We start from the raw sequence: 22,177 nt of genomic DNA, 5'->3' as shown, positions 1-22,177 counted from the left end.
GTTGGAAACACTTGCAGTGAGGTGTGTGAATTGCTTTGGAGGAATGGGAGACCATTTTCTTCAAGTATCAGAACCAGAGAAGGTAGTTATGTTGGGCCCTGAAATCTGCAGCAAACTCAAAATTCTAACTCATCTCAAAGTTATTTTGTTGGGGTCAGGTCTGAATTCTAGGCAGGCCAGTCAGTTTCAGAGATGTTACTGTCCACAGATCATTCCCTCACAGTTGCTGCTTTATTACAGGGTGCATTGTCATACTGATACAAGCAATTATCATCTCTGACCACTGTATACAGCTCACAATACTGTAAAATACGGTCATACTCTTCTGCATTTAGTATTTTATGAAGTGCAATGAGGGGACCACACCCTAACCATGGAAAACATGCCCATACCATAACACCATCTCCTCCATACTTCACTGTTGCACTATACATTATGGCAGTTAACATCCTAAAGGCATTCATCAAACCCAAACCCTTCAATTGGAATGCCACAGCATATAGCACAATTCATTACTCCAAAATGCTCATTTACTGTCATCCACTGTCCAGTGGCATTGTTCTTTACACCACCTCAAGTGTTGCATAGCACTGACTACAGAAATGTGTGGCTTAGGAAGAGCTACTTGACCATTGTGCACCATTCTTTTTTACTCCCTACACACAGTCGTTATGCAAACTGGACAGCTGATAATTCTTTGGAACTCTCAAGTGATTTCTACCACTGATTTTATGTGATTTTTTACAACAACCCTCTGCAATGTTCGGCTGCCCCTGACTGTTATTACATGAGGTATGCCTGGTATTGGCTTAGCTGTGATTGTTGCTATGTGTTTGAACTTCACAATAACATATTTCATTGTCTTAAAAGGAATGTATAGGTATGTCACCTTGAAAATGTTGTATAGAACCCATTTTATTTGGTTCAGATCTTCATATACTTCAGTAGTAAGACTACATTAATATGTCATTAATAATATTCATGTAATACCACAGTGTACAGTTTAGGTACATAGTGTAGCATGCTGGTATACCATCTTGGAAATGTATATGTTTGGTTCAATTCTTCATATGCTATAAGTGGTGGGAGCACACCAATATGAATTCAATGAATAGTAACATAATACTGAAGTTTATCTTCAGCCATCTAATATAGTTCAAAGAGGTATCGTGATCTGCCTACCCCACTACCCTTTCCCACCACCTCAACCCAGGCACACTCCCAAATCTGTTCCATGCCTCAGCGACCCCAAATCCATTCTTTAACCCTTTTTTATATAAAGGAGTCACCTATGCTTTTTTCCAGTCACTTAGGATTTTGCATTGCATGAGAGATTCATGATAAATGTAAGTTAAGGACGGGACCAATGCTGTAGAGTACTTTTCGTAAAGCTGAATTCAGATTCCATCAGGACCTGGAAACTTATTTTCTTTCAATTCTTTTGGTTGTTTCTCTATGCCAGGGATGCTTATTACTATGTTTCCCATACGGGAGTCTGTGTGGTGGTCAAACATTGGTATGTTTGTATGATTCTCCTGCATGAATGATTACTTAAATGTGAAATTTAAAACTTTGGCTTTGCTTGTGCTATTTTCTGCTGCCACGCAAGACTGGTCAACAAATGAATGAGTAGAGGCCGTAGACCCACTTAGCAATTTTACATAGGATCACAATTTCCTCATCATCTCAGCAAGATCTTTTGCTAAGGTATGATCATGATAGCTGTAAGATTTATACATCAGTCTTTTTACAGACGCATGATTTCTGTTAACTTTTGGATGTCGTCATTTGTGCTTTCTCTCTTGAGCTGAGAGTGCAACAGCCCTTGCTTCCTCAGCATTTTTAAAATTTCATTGTTAAACCATGGTGGGTCTTTTCCATTCTTAATCCACTTGTTTGGCACATACTTCTCCAGAGTATGATTTACAGTCCATTTAAACTTTTCCATAATTCCTCTATATCCATTGTCCTGGATCTGAAACTAAGTGGTGTCATTTCATTGTGTAAGTTGGATGTGTTTATCTGCTCTCTCTAGCAAAAATACTCTCCTAGCCTTCTTGACTGATTCATTAAGTTTAGGACCAAAGTTGCTATGATGACATCGTGGTCACTAATCCTTCTCACTGTATTAACACTGTCGATTAGGTCAGACCTGTTTGTAGTTACAAGATCTAAAATATTTCCATTGGATGTGGGCTGTTGAACTAGAACTTCGCAAGACTGTCTGTCTTTACCCCATGCAAGGAATCCATAAATGTCCCAGTCTATACTTGGTATACTGAAGTTGCCTCCAACAAATATTGCATGATCATTTCTGTGGTACTGAGTATAGACTTTCTTTAAATGACTCTTATACCATCACATTGGAATTGGTTGGCCCATAAAAACATCCAACAATTGACCTGATTTCACCTAGGTCTGTTATAAGCAACCAGATAACTTCACTGTCACACTCAGATTGAACCTCATAGAGACAATATTCTTGCAAAATGCAAAAACACATCCCCTCCTATGGTGTCTAATCTGTCTTTTCGATATATGTTCCATAAATTGCTAAATAACTCAGAGCTTTCCACTTCAGATTTCAGCCAGCCAGCTCTTGGTCCCGAGAATAATTTGAGCATGAGACCTTTCCTGGAGGGCAGTAAAGTCCGGATCTTTGTTATGAAAACTTCAACAGTTTACTGGTAAAATTTTGACAGTTGAAGTGTCTTTACTCTAAACACAGTCAGATTTTGCTATCTGCAAGTCATCTGGCTAGTGTTCATCAGAGTACCTAGACCTACCGCCTAGCCTAAAAAACTCCCATGTGCACTACACAAGTGTAATGCATCCCTGACCTAGCAAGGTGAGTCCTACAATTCCCCACCCAATAATACAGATCCAGAAGTCTGCAGCCAAGTCCGTCACAGAGTCAATGAAGCCTTTGGTTGAGACCCTCCACTCGGCTCCAAACCAAAGGACACCAGTCAACTCTGGTAACTATGCTGCAAATTGTGAGCTCTGCTTGCACCCTGTGCATGAAGCCAGCAGTCTTCACCACCTCCACCAACTGCCTGTATGCACTGAAGATGGCCTCATAAACCAAGCAACAGGTGTTGCTGGTGCTGACGTGAGCCACAACTTGCAGACGACTGCACCCTGCATGCTTGATAGCCTCAGGCAAGATCTCCTCCAAACCTCAGATGAGGTCCCCCAACAAACATACTGAGTACAGCCCCCCCCCCCCCCACGCCCCCCTCCCCCCAACAGACATACTGAGTACACATTGGCTTTATTTCCAGCCCTGAACTCTATCTCCCCAAGAGGCTCCACAATGTGCCTACTAACACTGGAGCTCCCTATAACTAATAACCCCTCCCCCTGTGTGCTTGCCCGGACCCTGCTGAAGGAGCGGCCATCTTTCCACCCACAAGGTGAATGGGCGAGGGCAGATGGCCAGCCTCCACAATGGCCATCTGCCTCAGGTGACACAAATGCATTACCGCCTACCAGTCATCCTCCTGTGAGGGCATATCCACTATATCAGGTACAATGAGAGGTGCCTCAACAGCAGAGCCAATGGGCAAACCAAGCAACACCTGAAATGTCTCATGCAACGCAACAGATTCTCTGCCACCACTATGTCCCAAGGCAGCAGCCTGAAGATGACTGACCATAGCCAAAAGCAGATTTAGCTGTTCATGAACTGTGGCCAACTCCTACTACACCTGCACAAAGCGTACACACATCCTACCCATCCCAGTATTACGAACTTAAGAATTGATTATAAAAGCGCAGACAGAAACCTAGATATGCAACGTGCTAACCTCTCGATGTGTCATCAGTGGAGGCTGATGTCTTATGAGCTGTGTATCTGGCTGTTCTAAAAAAATGAATACTCCACTACAGTCTGCCTGACAACACTTTATAGCTACAAACACGCTCTGTAGGCATGTACCAGATGGCAACTGAAGCCTGACTGACACTAACTAGGTTCAAGTGAGCAGTCCCTGGCTCTTCAGAACAAACAAATGGATAACTAGAGTGCTACTGACTGCCTGAACTTACACTTAGATACAAAACCTCTTAAACAGAGAAAAAATGAGGAGGAAATTTAAAAAACATAGAAGAGATATCTGCCATTGCCCATGTTATTTCTCTCTCAGTGGGTTGGAGTTTATGGTTTTTCATTATGCCATCAGCTGTCAGCTTTCTCAAAAATAGTCATGGTGGTCTCTCATAAATGCCAAAATCTCTCATGATCTCTTTTTGCTCTCCATCATAATTTAACAGCAATACACCCTCACTACATAAAAAGGCTTGTGGTTCTCTGCAGTAGACCCACCTGTCTACTCCTGATTGCATGAAAGCTCTCCTTACTGATATAGGGTGTAAATTGTCTTTGTAGATAGCCTGATGAATTTGGAATGGATTAATCTGCAGTTTGATGGATCACAGTCATGATAGGATCCACTTCCATCTGGGTACACTTAGTTGGCTGTACAGTATACCCTAATCTTTGCTGAATATTATTTTGATGCATCCTTTTGGGCACTACATGATCTACTAACTGTAAGCAGGTTGGGAAGTGTGGTCACAGCAAATTGTTGACCATTTACCACTGAGCATATCCAGAGTTTTGTGATAGTGAATAGCTCCATTCCAATGCTGAAGTTCATGCCCTGCCTTATGTTGAGAAAAACTGAGGTTTGAACCCTAAAGCAAATGGCCATATAGTCCAGTAGCATGTTACATGCGTTGAAGGCCTCACGTAGGAGGAATGTATGTGGGAGCTGTGTGATGAAGTCATTGAGAGCTTCATGGCTTAAACCTACATTAGGGGACATACACGGGGAACATAGGTGTCACTTGTACAACATATGCACTTCTGTAGCATTTGCTTGCAAGTTGGTGTTTACAGGGGTGAAATTAGCACTGATGAATGTAGCCACACCACCGTTTTTTAGTCTACTCTCCACTAAGATGATAATTTTTGTCTAGGCTATAACCCCTCAACTATGAGATGATGTTACTGACCTTGAAATGGGTCCTTTGGAGACAAAGACACAAGGGTCTTGTCTGCACAAAGTATCATACTTCCTCCACATGCATTCTGAACCCACTGATTTTTCGCTGTAGTATGGGAGCCATTTGTTGATATAGTTTACCTGTTTCTTCCCTCTTTATGTGTAAGAGAAGACATTGCAGTGATGAGGGAGCTGAATAGACTGGATGGTTCACTCAGTTTCCAATGGGGTTGGATGTCTTTGGACTGTTTATCTGTATCCTATGGGTTTTATTGACACATTTATCCTTCTTTGGTGACAGTGGTAATTTTACAGGTTAGAACATTCAGATTTTTTAATTGTCTGTAGGAATATAGTAGTAACTTGGAGTTTGTTGTTATTATTTAACATCTATTTGGCAGTAAATGCAAATTTAGAGGATGATGTACTTTTGCAATGGCACATGTGATCAAACAGGGATCACACCACCTTAAGAAAATAGACATGTCTCTGTGCAAGCCAAATGTTGACAGCCTGGAGTCCAAATCAATGTTCAGAAAACAGCCACATATCACACAGTCATTATCAATAAGTCCACCAGAGAGCATGTAGTGCAAATCCGTGAGCTGAGACAAGTGACCAGAGACCATCCGTCCTTGGCAGTCCTTAAATGTGCCACTGCTGTTTATGCTCATGATCTGGAGATCTATGGATTTATAGCTCCATGTCATGCATAGGGATCTTGCTGGATGTATGCATAATTATGTCAGTTGATCCATAAATATGTCTGGTGGGATTACATGGAAAAAGATAGTGGTTGTAATGCTTTGTACAATTTCTTGGTAGCAGCATAAGTATTTCAGTTGTCACCTTGGGTGTCTGTATCTTTAATCTTTTCTGATACACATGACACTTCCTATACTAGGCAGTGCTATTTGGAGGAGAGGGACACATTGGGGAGATGAACCGGTAGCTCCATTGGGACCCAACATGCAAAGTAGTCCAGGACCCCTTTCGTGAGATATGATAGTAGGGAAAACAGTGTGCTATTCAGATACTTATCATAATACATGGTAACTAAGGAAAGCAACCCATTTGACACATATTTCTACATGTACTTTGTGGGCAGTTTTGGGTTATTTTATTGATTTTGATCACACTGGCCTCGTAGTATTTTCAAGTGGGCACTAAAAACATGTTGCTGTACAACTTCAAACATCATCATTATCACAGTCACTGAGAATTGTCACCTAATACAGAAACTAACAGGTAGTCTTAAAAATAATTAAGACAATGATGTTAAAATTATTTCTTCACTTACCTCTGCTTTTAGTGTGCTGTATAGAGACTGAACATCATCAGGATTCTGTATACTGAGACCAGTTATCTGAGTAAGGTTCACATACAGTTCCTGTGCATTTAATGCAGAGAGTCTTTCTTGGACCTCTTCACTGTTCATGACAGCTTCCATTTCTTGGTGATATTTGGGACATGGGATTCTTACTAGTAACAGCTAAGGAAAGTAAATATACAATATGAGGCTACTTAACGTTATTCTGATAATTGTAATGTACTTTTAATTAAAGGAATCTGACAGAGAATATTATTGAGTCACTCCTTTGCAGTCTTCAGTTCTTTCTTTTAAAAGCTAAAGATAGTATACTGGTGTGCAAAACTAAAGAATGAAAGTAACTTTCATGTGAATTGTTACTGCCAAGTAACATAGTTTGATGAACCTCAGACCATATATAGAATGAACTGCTACAGTATAGTACATTATGTAACTTTAAAAAAATGCACAATGAGACAAACAGAAGTGACACTTTTATTCAAAGGCAATAATTTTACTGATGTCACTGTGATTCATGATAGAGCCCTGAACATTGCAGGTGGCAGTACATAGTTCTTAATGGGGTGTGTGACCACCAAGAGTGACAATTGATGCTCTGCAGTGTGCTTCCATGCTGGCCTCGAGGTTGGTAAGGAGTCCTTGTGGTAGGGCAGCTCAGTTGACAACTGCTGGATGGTCAGTGGTGCATGTAGACATGCTGCAATACATCTCCCCAACTCATCCCACATGTTCTTAGTGGTATTTAAGTAGGGGGAACAGGTAGGCCAGTCTATTAACCAAATAGCTTCTCATTCCAAGAGCTGCTCTACCTGCACTGTTCAATACTGTTGCACATTGTAATTAAAAAAATGAAGTCAGATCCAAATGCATCCTTGAAAACATGCACACAGGAAATGAGTACAGTGTCACAATAATGATGACTGATGAGTGTACCATGTTCAAAGATTTGGAGGTCAATACACCCATGCAACATTATGGCTCCCCACACCATAACTTCTAGACCACTAAAACACATGTATTGGACAATATTCCTGGCTGCATTACATGATCCCACCTCTCACCATATGAAGATATGACCAACATTGTTGCAAATGATCATTTTGGCAGTTCAGGTGTTACAGCATGGAGACATAACGTTGCATGGGCCCACCAATCTCAAAATCTTTGAATACAGGATACTCTCCAGTCAACATTATTATGACACTGTACTCCTTCCCCATGCATGTCTTTTCAGGTTTGTTAGGGGATGTATTCAGCCTCGACTTCCTTTTTGTGGATGACAATGCATGACTACATCAAAAAGTGCAAATGGAGGAGCTCTTGGAGTGAGAGAATATTTAACAAACTGACTGACATGACCATACCCCTGACTTAAACTGCATTGAGCACATGTGGGGCACATTGGAGAGATGTACTGCAGCATGTGGGTATAGTCTAAGTTTCAACGAGCTATGTTCCTTGGCAGTGACACATCATGCATAAATTACTTTTCTCCTTACGTTTTGCACACCAGTGAACTACCATAAGTTATTGTATTCATACAAGAAGCTGAACTATGTAACTCTATTGTGTGGTAAATGAATTGTCAAATTATGTTGCACGCTTAATCATACTTAGTGTGCCAGTTTGCATAGTTCATAAACATCTAAAGAAAACAATAAGGCTAATTAATGATACAACAGTGAAATATTTCAGAAAAAGTTAAACAATGTCAATTACAGTGGCAGTTACAGGGAAGGTAATACTACAACAAAATTCAATATTTCTTCTCAATAAATGTGTCTTCACTTTTTAAAATGGTTTTTTCTTCAAAAAATGATTTTTGGTTAAGGAAAATGTGAAATAAAGGCTGCTGAATGTTATGCTAAGTAGGTTCAGCATATGACAATCATTTCACATTCACACACACACACACACACACACACACACACACACACACACACACACACACACACAGAGAGAGAGAGAGAGAGAGAGAGAGAGAGAGAGAGAGAATATGTGTTTCATAAATAAAACTCACATTATCAAGAGCAAGTGGCAGAGTGTGTACTGGAATTGGCTGCCAGTTAAGCTCAGGGTTCCATCGCTGTTCATCATTTGGAGGTAGCAGCCCTGCCAATTCCAGCTGAGCAGACATTATTGTTCTATCAACATCTGTGCTCCAAGCAGCAAGTATTTGTGGTGAATAAGTATTTCCAAGGAATTCACCATACCTCTGACGGAGCCACTTGCCCTGCTCATACTGAGATAATTTTCCAGCCTATAAGAACAAAGTTATATTTCACTTTAAAATTATTTAATTACAAAAATATTGTCTGTAATGAAATTGTATGTATGATGTACATTTTATGTAACTGTACCAGTGCTTTTTTTACTAATACTCTTTCATGTATTTCTGATGTAGAGCCTTTGAGAATGGCATAAGGCCAAAATGCACAAGGCATATAAAATTAATAAATTTAGTGATCAAGAATAATATCAGTTACTGAGTGCATTAGAAATGGCCACAGCATCTCACAAATCATTTATGCATTTTGCTGCTGAAAGTGTATTGATACTACCTTACCATCTATATATACATATTTAAACTAACAGTTAGTATTCTTTAAAAATGGAGATGGCAGTGGTGGGAGAAAAATAGTACAAACACTGTGATGGCAACAACAACAGCATCCAGCATTCACAGATTCTGAAGGTCATGCACTGCCGTAACAAGTCTCCAGTTCCTTTGGTTTAGTGGCTGAGGATGAGCAATTTCTTAGAAACTCCTCATTTCTGAAGTTTGTGTTCTAAATTAAATTCTCATTTGTTTTCTCTTAGTACTGCAATATTGCATGTTGTATCCAGAGCCATCTACATCACGATGATAAATTTGGTGTTGTGTTGATCTGCTGCATTCTTTGACAATACAGACATTCAGTGATATAAAATTGTCAGTACACAACTAGATCATCCATCCAGGGCAGTTCGAAACCCATGAGGGCTATCTAGAGCTGTGGTATCAAGTGTCATGAGATAATGCAGAGTTCCTGCCAAAATTTTAGTTCTTCCATTTTTGTATTACCCTAACAGACATACTAACAGAAATGGCAAGGCATCCAAGAAGGTTTTTATCTTTAATAGGAAGTACGCTGAAGTGCCAAAGGAACTGGTATAGGCATGCATATTCAAATACAGAGATATGTAAACAGGCAGAATATGGTGCAGCAGTTCGCAATGCCTATATAAGACGACAAGTGTTTGGTGCAGTTGTTAGATTGGTTACTGCTGCTACAATCACAGGTTATCAAGATTTAAGTGAGTTTCAACATGGTGTTATGGTCAGCATATGAGCAATGGGACATAGCATTTCCAAGGTAACGATGAAGTGGGGATTTTCACATACAACCATCTCACAAGAGTACCGTGAATATTAGGAGTCCGATAAAACATCAAATCTCTGACATTGCTGCGGCCAAAAAAAGATCCTGTAAGAACAGGATCAATGATGACTGAAGAGAATCATTCAGCATGACAGAAGTGCAATCCATTCACAAATTGCTGCAGATTTCAATGTTGGGCCATCAACAAGTGTCAGCGTGCAAACCATTCAATGAAACATCATTGATATGGGCTTTTGTACCATGTACCCTTGATGACTGCATGACACAAAGTTTTATGCCTCGCCTGGGCCCATCAACACCAACATTGGACTGTTGATGACTGGAAACATGTCGCTTGGTCGGACGAGACTCGTTTCAAATTGTATTGAGCGGATGGACATATATGGGTATGGAGGCAACCTCATCTCCACCCCCTCGTACTCTTACAGATTTATGGACAGCCCTGCAGGATTCATGATGTCAGTTCCCTCCATCACTACTTCAGACATTAGTTGAGGCCATGCCACATTGTGTTGCGGCACTTCTGCGTGCTTATGGGGACACTACACGATATTATGCAGGTGTACCAATTCTTTGGCTCTTCAGTGTAGTATGGTGAAAAATTCATTAAAAAAAGGTTTATACACTGATGGAAAAAAATTTCAACATCAAAAAATAGTTAATGTAGAGTAATGAAATTTTGGGAAAACATTTGTATAGGTAACATATTGTGATTAATATTCCAAAATCACAGGTTAATGTAAGCGTGAGCTAAGCCATTGCAAATGTGAAATTCTGGTACATTAATAACTGTCATAACTACCAGAAGGTTGAATGCAAGCATGCAAACGTGCATGCATTGTGTTGTACAGATGACAGATGTCAGTTTGTGGGATGGAGTTCTGTACCAGTTGCACTTTGTTGGTCAATATTGGGGAGGTTAATGCTGCTTGTGGATGATGCTGGCATTGTAGTCCCATGATGTCCCATATGTGCTCAATTGGAGACAGATCTGGTGATCAAGCAGGCCAAGGCAACATGTCAACACTCTGTAGAGCATCTTCGGTAACAACAGCAGTATGTGGGCGAGCATTATCATCACGTTGCACCCCCACCCCCGCACCCCCGGAATGTTTTCATGAATGGCAGCACAACAGGTCAAATCAGCTAGACTGACATACAGATTTGCAGTCATGGTTAGTGGGATAACCATGAGAGTGCTCCTGATGTCATACGAAATGACACCTCCTGATCATAACTCCAGGTGTAGGTCCAGTGTGTCTAGCAGCAGACAGGTTGGTTGCAGGCCCTCAACTGGGCTGCTCCTAACCAACACCCAGCCATCACTGGCACCAAGGCAGGGAATTGGCTTTCATCAGAAAACACAACAGTCCTCTGCCCTGCCCTCCAATGAGTTTTTGCTTGACACCACTGAAGTCACAAATCGCTGTGCTTTCGGGTTTGTGGAATGCACGCTACAGGGCATCTAGCTCAGAGGTGTCCTTGAAATAACTAATTTGTAACAGGTCGTTGTGTTACTGTGATGCTAACTGCTGCTCAAATTACTGTTGCAGATACAATATGATGCACCACAGCCATATGCTGAACATGATGATCTTCCTTCTCAGTGATGCCACATTGCCGTGTGGAGCCCTCTCTTCTTGCAGCTGTACATTCCCATGACCACCATGGCCAGCAATCATGTACAATGACAACATTCCTACCAAGTCTTTCTTCAATATCACAGAGGGAACATCCAGCTTCTCATAGCCTTACTACACGACCTTGCTCAAATTCAGTGAGGTGGTGTTAATGGTGTCTTTGTCACCTTAAAGGCATTCTTGACTGACATCAACTCCCCACATCCAATCTCAAAGGTAACTAATGTTCACAACAAGTACAGCTTCTATTTAAAGCAAATCTGATTTGTGTCCTCATGGTGACACTACTAGTGCCACTCTTATGCAAAAGGTGCAAAATTTTACTAGACATCATCTTTCAAAACATGCCTAGCAAAATTTCTTTATTTTGCACAATTCCTTCATGGTGCTCAGATTAGTTTTCCACCAGTGTACTATAATTGCTGTATCAAATCTCTTGCAACCCCCTGGTTGCAAGAAGCTCCAAACCAATACTGCTGCTCAATAGCAATGTATAATATGGTCTGCTGCTTCTGCATCCATACTCTGCAAACCACATCATAGGTGTGATGGAGGGTACATTGTGTATCACTGTGTCTTTCGCCCTTTCCTGTTCAAGTCACAAAATTTTTTTATTTATTTTTTATTTATTTATTTATTGTTCTGTGGGACCAAATTAAGGAGAAGCCTCCATGGTATTGGAATGAGTCAATACATGAAATTATAACACAGTAGTAGAAACAGATAAAATGAAATATAAGAAACATATTTATGTGACAAGTAGTAAGTTTAAATAAAGAAAATCAACAATGTAACACTGGAATTTGCTTAATTTTTCAGCTCTTCCAGGAGCTCCTTGACACAATAGAAGGAGTGAGCCATGAGGAAACTCTTCAGTTTGGACTTAAAAGGGTTTGGGCTACTGCTAAAATTTTTGAGTTCTTGTGGTAGCTTATCGAAAATGGATGCAGCAGAAAACTGCAATCCTTTCTGCACAAGAGTCAAGGAAGTGCATTCTATATGCAGATTTGATTTCTGCCTAGTATTAAGTGAGTGAAAGCTGCTAACTCTTGGGAATAAGCTAATATTGCTAACAACAAACGTCATTAAAGAAAATAGATACTGTGAGGGCAATGTCAGAATTCCCAGACTATTGAATAGGGGTCGACAAAAGGTTCTCAAACTTACACCACATGTAGCTCAAACAGCCCGTTTTTGAGCCAAAAATACACTTTTTGAATCAGAAGAATTACCCCAAAAAATAATACCATACGACATAAGCACATGAAAATATGTGAAGTAGACTACTTTTCGTGTTGAATTGTCACTTATTTCAGATACTGTTCTAATGGTAAATAAAGCAGCATTTAGTTTCTGAACAAGATCCTGAACATGGGCTTTCCACAACAGCTTACTCTCTATCTGAACACCCAGGAACTTGAACTGTTCTGTCTCACTTATAATATGCCCATTCTGTTTGATCAAAATATCGGTTCTTGTTGAAGTGTGAGTTAGAAACTGTAAGAACTGAGTCTTACTGTGATTTAGCATCAAATTATTTTCCACAAGTCATGAACTTATTTCATGTACTACATTATTTGATACTGTTTCAATATTACACACAAGATCCTTCACTACCAAGCTGGTGTCATCAGCAAACAGAAATATTTTTGAATCACCTGTAATACTAAAAGGCATATCATTTATATAAATAAAAAACAGCAGTGGCCCCAGCACCGACCCTTGGGGAACGCCCCACTTTACAGTGCCACTTTGGGACTGAACATCGCTACCACTCTCAATATTGCGGAGAATTACCTTCTGCTTTCTCTTCTTAAAGTAAGAGGCGAACCAATTGTAAGCTACTCCCCTTACTCCATAATCGTCCAACTTCTGCAGTAATATTTTGTGGTCAACACAGTCAAAACCCTTTGTTAAATCAAAGAAAACACCTAGCGTTCACAACCTTTTATTTAATCTGTCCAAAACCTCACAGAGAAAAGAGAATATAGCATTTTCAGTTGTTAAACCATTTCTAAAACCAAACTGTACATTTGACAGCAAATTATGTGAATTTAAATGCTCCAGTAAGCTTGTATTTACAACCTTCTCAATAACTTTAGCAAACACCGATGGCACAGAAATAGGTTTAAAATTGTCAACATTATCCCTGTCTCCCTTTTTATAAAGTGGCTTCACTACCGAGTACTTTAATCGGTCAGGAAACCAACCACTCCTAAAGGAAAAGTTACAGATATGGCTAAGTACTGGGCTAACATACATAGAATAATACTTCAGTATTCTGCTAGATACCCTATTATATCCATGAGAGTTCTTGGTCTTTGGTGATTTAATTATTAACCCAATCTCCCTCTTGTCAGTATCATAGAGGAGCATTTCAGGTAACAGTCTCGGAACACAAGAGTGCTATATGATTCCGTGTTGCCTGTTGGGACTAGGTTTCTATTTAGTTCACCTGCTATATTCAGAAAGTGATTATTAAATACTGTACATATATGCGACTTATCAGTAACACGGACATTCCCACTACGCACTGATTCTATATCCTCGACCTGTCTCTGCAGACCAGCCACTTCCTTTACGACTGACCATATGGTTTTAATTTTATCCTGAGGCTTAGCTATTCTATCTGCATACCACATACTTTCTGCCATCCTAATAACATTTTTAAGCACCTTACAATACTGTTTGTAATGGGCTGCTGCATTTAGATTTTGACTGTTTCTAACGTTTTGATATAATTGCCACTTTGTTCTACAAGATATTCTTATCCCTCTAGTCAGCAACCTAGGCTGCCTGTTTGTGCTAGTACCCTGTTTTGAACATTCTAACGGAAAGCAGCTTTCAAAGAGCACGAGAAAAGTCTTGAGGAAAGCATTATATTTATCGTCTACTGTATCAGCACTATAAACATCTTGCCACTCTTGTTCCTTGATAAGGTTTACGAAGGTCTCTACAGCAACTGGATCAGCTTTCCTAAACAGTTGATAACTATATTTAACATGTGTTGTAGCACAAAAATCTTTTAGAGTTAAAATTTGTGCATCATGAGCTGAAAGGCCATTCACCTTTTTGCTAACAGAATGCCCTTCTAGTAATGAGGAATGATCAAAAATGTTGTCTATGGTTGTTCTATTGTACCCTTGCACTCTCATTGGAAAGAATACGGTTTGCATAAGATTATTTGAATTAAGGAGGTCTACCAGCATCCTTTTCCTTGCACAATCACTTATACAATTAATATTGAAGTCACCACATATAACTAACTTTTTGTATTTCCTATAAAGTGAAACAAGAACCTCCTCTAGCTTTAGCAAAAATGCTGTGAAATCGGAGTCTGGGGATCTATAAATAACAACAGTTAGAAGTTTAGCTCCACGAAATTTAACCACACCTGCACAACATTTAAACCCCTTTTCACTGCAGTACTTTGAAACATCAATTGACTCAAATGGGATGCTGTTTTTCATGTACATGGCTATTCCCCCACACTGCAAAGGGAGCCTAGAAAAGCTGCCAGCCAACCTGTATCCTGGTAAAGGAAGCCTCTGAATTATCTCCTTATTTAAGAAGTGTTCAGATATACCAATAATTTCAGAGTCAACATCTATAAGCAATTCTCTAACTTTATCTCTAATACCTTGTATATTTTGATGAAATATACTAATTCCCTCATTACACGGATACCTATGCTTTGTCGAAAGTGGTTCCTTTGTTAGAGAGATTTCCCTTAAGCAGGAATACCTATCAGCTGACTTCAATCTAAAAAAGGCACACCCACTACTACAGGAATTTTCCCATGAGTGATCCCACCACCCCCACCTATGCTGTCACCTATAAGCTTTGCCAACCTTCCCTTCCCATACCTTTTGAGGTGCAGGCCATGTCTAGCGAAACTCGTCCTGCTGATGGACTCCACCAACACCACTGAAATGTGACCCATGCCTTCTGTCATCAGAGCACCCCCAAGTCTCATGTTATTACGCCTGATGACTGTATTAAGATGAGGCCGATCGTGACACTGAAACAGTTCCACAAAATGCACATTCGTGTTTCCAGTCTGAGTGGCTATCTTTTCCAAGTCACCATCTATGTCATACACCCCATCCTTATCAATACTACTACCAGCCCCACCCACAATCACTACCTGATCCTCTTTAGTAAAATCCCTACATAACTTCCCTATGTTAACAGTCACCTGAGCCAATCCTGCATTAGGCTTCACAATGCTGGTGACCTGGTACTCACTCCCCAACACTTCCTGCAACTGCTGGCCTACACCTCTGCATGAGAACTACCTAACAGCAGAACCTTCTTCTTTCTCTTCGACTTTGAACTGTCCTAGCCACTGTAACTGCTGAGGTCTGCTGCATACTTCCTACATCTACAGCTACTAGAAATTCCTCTCCACTAGACTCTGACGGTCATATCTATTGCAAACACCAATAGTAAAACTATCTGAAAATCTCCTTCTCCTGGCAGATCTCTTGCCAACAGCCAGTTCCCATTCCCCAACCCCCTTCTCCCTCCTCATCCTATCTAGCTCCTCCTGTGCGTTTTTGAACTGTGCCTGAAGGGCACAGGTCTTATACTCTGCTCCTCTATCAACTTGCTCTTGCTACATAACCTGCAGCCTGCAGTTCCAAGAGAGGATGTAACCAGAATGCCCACTGGCTTCCCCACTGCATTCCCCCCCCCCCCCCAGTGAAAATACTTTGAACAAGTCTCACACCTTAATCCACTACTCATGAACCTACGGCAAAACCCACACTTCTCACTCTTGGTAAAATTTTACAGTTATTGAAACAAGAAAACTACTTTATCTAAGTTCCGCTACTGCAATAAGAAGCTGTTAAAAAACTGACTGCAATAACCACAAACTTACTCTACGAGGGAAGTAACTACTATTATTAACAGTATTAATCAACAACACATGAGAATATAACAAAAGAATAACACAGAAAGAAAATCAAACGTCTAATGACACAGTAACAAAACTGAAAACAGTTCCCAAAAAGTTCTTCTGAAAGTATTTCACCAGAAAACACCAAGAACACTGGTTGAGGACTACTAAAGTTCCTAAATAAACCACTATACACAAACAATTAATTAGTACTTAACTTTCGATGTGCTGCTACAGCTGCAACTGGTCAGTGCGGAATGTAAACACAGGTAAGAGGTTAAGTTGCTCGATACAAAACACTCACAAATATCAGATCACAACACAAGAAAGGCAGAGGTGAATGAATAAACCACTAATAAGTCACTTATATAGTAAATATTATAACAAAAACCATTAAAATATGTATCTGAAACCTAAAACTATATAAAAACTTAGAGAGCGATCTCACACGCAGTCACGCGCTTATGACGTCACACCAAAGATTCAAATGGTGTGCAGGAAGTACAGTGGTTGTTGCTAAGCCTCCATGTGTGCTCATATCTCTCAGATTTTACCTCCATAATCTTTGTCTTGAGATATATGTAGGAGGAAGCAATGTCTAGATTGCTCCTTCTAGGGAAGTACACTTATAGAATTTAATGGTAAACCACATTGTGATCCACAACACCTAGTGTCTGTCATTTTAGTTGAATGAGCACATCCGTGACACTTTTGCACTTTTTAAATAAACCTGTGATGAAATGTGCTGCTCTTTATTGGGTCTTCTCCATTTTTGCATTCATTTCTATCTAGTACAGATCCCAAACTGATGTGCAATTTTCAAGTTCCTTTGTGGGTGGACTACAGTTCTTGAGAGTTTTTCCAATGAATTTTAGTCTTTCATCTGCCTTTGTAGTGATTATTTTTTGTGATAGTTGCATGTTAAGTCAGTCCATACATATACTTTCAGTTATCTAATGGATGTGACTTCTCCCAGTGATTGGTCAGCAGTCATGTATCATCTGGGTATTTCCGCCTATTTATGTGCAGTACATTAAATTTGTGTATGTTTAGGATCAACTGCCAATCCCTGCAACAACCTTCAAGCCCCTGCATCTCTTCCTGCAGTTCACTACAATTTTTTAGAATTCCAACCTCTATATATACAGCAGCATAAGCTGCAAACAGCCTCATTGAGCTTCCAGCATTATCCACTAGGTGAATTATACACTGGCAATGACCTTGCCACAGTGGTAACTCCAGTTTCTGTCAGATCACTGAAGTTAAACACTGTGAGGTTTGTCTAGCACTTGGAGGGATGACCGTCCATGTCTGCCGAGTGCTGTTGGCAAGTGAGGTGCACTCAGCCATTGTGAGGCCAATTGAGGAGCTACTTGACTGAAAAGTAGTGACTCATGTCATGAAAACTTACAATGGATGGGAGAGGTATATGCTGACCACATGCCCCTCCATATCTGTATCCAGTGAGGCCTATTGGCTGAAGGTGACACAGCGATTGGTCGGTACCTTTGGGGCTTCTGAGGGCTCCTAAGACAGAGTTTAGTTTTATAACCAACAATATATAAACCAACAGCTGTATTTAAATCTGCATTTTATTCCAAAGGCAACAAGTTTTGGTATTCCATTATGCCATCATCAGGCCCTCTGTGGCAACATAGTGGCTGAGCTTATATGTTACCATTGAGGGCTGATGATGGCATAATGTAATGTTGAAACCAGTTATCTATGGAATAAATCAGAGATGAAAATATGGCTGTTGGTTTATTTATTGCTGGTTATATATAAGAGGGTTGCTCAGAAAGTGAGGCACTGCATTTTTTTTCTTCAACAATTCCTTATTGAACATAATAAGAATTACATGCATGAAAGAATGGCGTTTTATCTACACACCCTATTTTTTCATGTAGTCTCCATTCTGTTCTAAGGCCTACCTCCTGCATGAAACAAGGGCGTGTATGCCCTGTCAGTATCAATCTTTGTCCTGATGGCAGAGCCAGTGCTTCACTGTGTGAATTACCTCCTCATTGTCCTCAAAATGTCTTCCATGAATGGCATCCTTTAATGGCCCAAACAAGTGGAAGTCCAAAGGGACTAGGTCAGGGCTGTCACTTGTGACAGCTGTGGATGGTCTCCCTGACCACTGCAAATTGTGGAGCTCCACCAAATTGCCTTCTGATGCCCAGTGACTAACTGTTGTCCTGTCAACAGCAGCTGCTCCATAGACTTTGCACAAATGTTTGTGAATATTCCCCACAGTTTCTTTCTCTGCAGTGAGAAATTCAATGATGGCACGTTTCTTGTAATGTACATCACCTACAGATATTATTTTGAAACTGTCCTCCAGCTACAATATCTGTTGGAAGTGACGGAAACTTGGCACGCTCACTCAGAAGACTTCAAATAATATGTTTCGCATTTGTAGAGTTGTTTTTGGCAAGGGGAAAATGTGGTACATTACTTTCTGGACAACCTTTGTACATTGGCTGTCATCCTGTCATCTCTCCTAGGAAGGATGGATGAAATGAAATTAAGAGTTTAGTTTTAATTTAATTTATACACCCTCTGATGACCAAAAGTATCTAGACACCTATTAGTGGACATAAATATAGAGTGAGTCCACCCTTTGCCTTTTTGATGGCTTGAACTGTGTGGCTTGAAAGTGTTGGAGACACTTTCAATGAGGTATCTGTATATCTATGGAGGAATGGCAGCCCATTCTTCCTAAAGAAGGAAACCAGAGAAGTAGTGATGTTGAACAATGGGGTCTGCAGTGAAGTCAGCGTTCTAATACAACCCAAACTTGTTCCTTTAGGCTCAGATCAGGACTCTGGGGATGCAATTCATTTCAGGAATGTTATTGTCCACAAACCATTGCCTCACAAATGCTGCTTTATGACAGGGTGCTTTGTCATGCTGATACAATCAACCATCATCTCTGAACTGTTCCTCTAGTGCACACACTACACAATGCTTTAAAATGTGTTCATATCATTCCACATTTAGCATTTTCTTAAGTGCAATAAGGGGACCACACCCTACCCACAAAAAACACTCACATACTTTAAGACCACCACCTCCATACTTCATTGTTGAAATTACATACAACGGCACATAATATTCTCCTGGCATTTACCAAACCCAAACCCTTACATCAGATTGCCAGAAGGTGTAGTGTGTTTCATCACTCGTGCTCACTCATTTCCAGACATCCACTGTCCAGTGGCATCGCTCTTTACACCACACCACCACCACATACAAGGGAAGTCTCTTGGCTCGAACAGGAATTCGGTGTTCTAGTTTTTTTTAGAAGCATTATGTCTCACTGTGATTAATATGGTGAAAGCATTCAGTTGTGTTACTCATACACTCCTGGAAATTGAAATAAGAACACCGTGAATTCATTGTCCCAGGAAGGGGAAACTTTATTGGCACATTCCTGGGGTCAGATACATCACATGATCACACTGACAGAACCACAGGCACATAGACACAGGCAACAGAGCATGCACAATGTCGGCACTAGTACAGTGTATATCCACCTTTCGCAGCAATGCAGGCTGCTATTCTCCCATGGAGACGATCGTAGAGATGCTGGATGTAGTCCTGTGGAACGGCTTGCCACGCCATTTCCACCTGGCGCCTCAGTTGGACCAGCGTTCGTGCTGGACGTGCAGACCGCGTGAGACGACGCTTCACCCAGTCCCAAACATGCTCAATGGGGGACAGATCCGGAGATCTTGCTGGCCAGGATAGTTGACTTACACCTTCTAGAGCACGTTGGGTGGCACGAGATACATGCGGACGTGCATTGTCCTGTTGGAACAGCAAGTTCCCTTGCCGGTCTAGGAATGGTAGAACGATGGGTTCGATGACGGTTTGGATGTACCGTGCACTATTCAGTGTCCCCTCGACGATCACCAGTGGTGTACGGCCAGTGTAGGAGATCGCTCCCCACACCATGATGCCGGGTGTTGGCCCTGTGTGCCTCGGTCGTATGCAGTCCTGATTGTGGCGCTCACCTGCACGGCGCCAAACACGCATACGACCATCATTGGCACCAAGGCAGAAGCGACTCTCATCGCTGAAGACGACACGTCTCCATTCGTCCCTCCATTCACGCCTGTCGCGACACCACTGGAGGCGGGCTGCACGATGTTGGGGCGTGAGCGGAAGACGGCCTAACGGTGTGCGGGACCGTAGCCCAGCTTCATGGAGATGGTTGCGAATGGTCCTCGCCGATACCCCAGGAGCAACAGTGTCCCTAATTTGCTGGGAAGTGGCGGTGCGGTCCCCTACGGCACTGCGTAGGATCCTACGGTCTTGGCGTGCATCCGTGCGTCGCTGCGGTCCGGTCCCTGGTCGACGGGCACGTGCACCTTCCGCCGACCACTGGCGACAACATCGATGTACTGTGGAGACCTCACACCCCACGTGTTGAGCAATTCGGCGGTACGTCCACCCGGCCTCCCGCATGCCCACTATATGCCCTCGCTCAAAGTCCGTCAACTGCACATACGGTTCACGTCCACGCTGTCGCGGCATGCTACCAGTGTTAAAGACTGCGATGGAGCTCCGTATGCCACGGCAAACTGGCTGACACTGACGGCGGCGGTGCACAAATGCTGCGCAGCTAGCGCCATTCGACGGCCAACACAGCGGTTCCTGGTGTGTCCGCTGTGCCGTGCGTGTGATCATTGCTTGTACAGCCCTCTCACAGTGTCCGGAGCAAGTATGGTGGGTCTGACACACCGGTGTCAATGTGTTCTTTTTTCCATTTCCAGGAGTGTATTTTGCCCACTATCAGACTTTAAAAATGTACATGAGGTTCCTCAACAAAACACATGAAACAATATGGGAGTGGCAACTGACCCTTAACATAGACAAATGTAATGTATTGCGAATACATAGAAAGAAGGATCCTTTATTGTTTGATTATATGATAGCGGAACAAACACTGGTAGCAGTTACTTCTGTAAAATATCTGGGAGTATGCGTGTGGAACGATTTGAAGTGGAATGATCATATAAAATTAATTGTTGGTAAGGCGGGTGCAGGTTGAGATTCATTGGGAGAGTCCTTAGAAAATGTAGTCCATCAACAAAGGAGGTGGCTTACAAAACACTCGTTCGACCGATACTTGAGAATTGCTCATCAGTGTGGGATCCGTACCAGGTTGGGTTGACAGAGGAGATAGAGAAGATCCAAAGAAGAGCAGCGCGTTTCGTCACAGGGTTATTTGGTAAGCGTGATAGCGTTACGGAGATGTTTAACAAACTCAAGTGGCAGACTCTGCAAGAGAGGTGCTCTGCATCGCGGTGTAGCTTGCTGTCCAGGTTTCGAGAGGGTGCGTTTCTGGATGAGGTATCGAATATATTGCTTCCCCCTACTTATACCTCCCAAAGAGATCACGAATGTAAAATTAGAGAGGCTTTCCAGCAGTCATTCTTCCCGTGAACCATACGCGACTGGAACAGGAAAGGGAGGTAATGACAGCAGCATGTAATGCGCCCTCTGCCACACACCGTTGGGTGGCTTGCGGAGTATAAATGTAGATGTATATGTAGAATAGGCACATTTGGGGAAAGCAATATTTGGACAATCCTCAGAATCGCATTCTTGAGCTGCAAAATCAATTGCCATTTGAATCACATTTCGAATTCACTAACATGTGCAGGAGTATTGTACCCAGCTGTTTGCCAGGCATGTTGAAGTATAGGCTGATACACTAATATTTTGTTGTTTTGGGCAGAATGAGTGTGCATGCAATGTCTTTACTCACAAATGAACCATTTAAAATTTTTATGCCCTTGTGAGAGCAGTCCAGAAAACATAAAGTCATAAATAATTCTGGTTATTTAAAACATTGTTGTTAACAACATTCACGAAAAAGGATTTTAAATGGTCTCTTGACG

The 22,177-nt window shown here is 41.4% G+C and overlaps 1 protein-coding gene across 1 annotated transcript in view; it reads right to left on the bottom strand.

Moving 5' to 3' along the window:
- LOC126469853 (venom acid phosphatase Acph-1-like) overlaps positions 1–22,177 on the bottom strand; it is a 260,503-nt gene that overhangs the window by 65,979 nt on the left and 172,347 nt on the right. The window contains exons 3-4 of the mRNA XM_050097157.1: positions 8,360–8,599; positions 6,310–6,501 (exon numbers count right to left, since the gene is read on the bottom strand). Coding sequence (XP_049953114.1) covers positions 6,310–6,501; positions 8,360–8,599 — 432 coding nt within the window. The remainder of the gene's footprint in view (positions 1–6,309; positions 6,502–8,359; positions 8,600–22,177) is intronic.

Source organism: Schistocerca serialis, chromosome 3, assembly GCF_023864345.2.
Source record: "Schistocerca serialis cubense isolate TAMUIC-IGC-003099 chromosome 3, iqSchSeri2.2, whole genome shotgun sequence".
NCBI classification, from domain to species: Eukaryota; Metazoa; Arthropoda; class Insecta; order Orthoptera; family Acrididae; genus Schistocerca; species Schistocerca serialis.
Note: the sequence above shows the minus strand (reverse complement) of the source record. Positions and strands in the feature narration are given on the sequence as shown.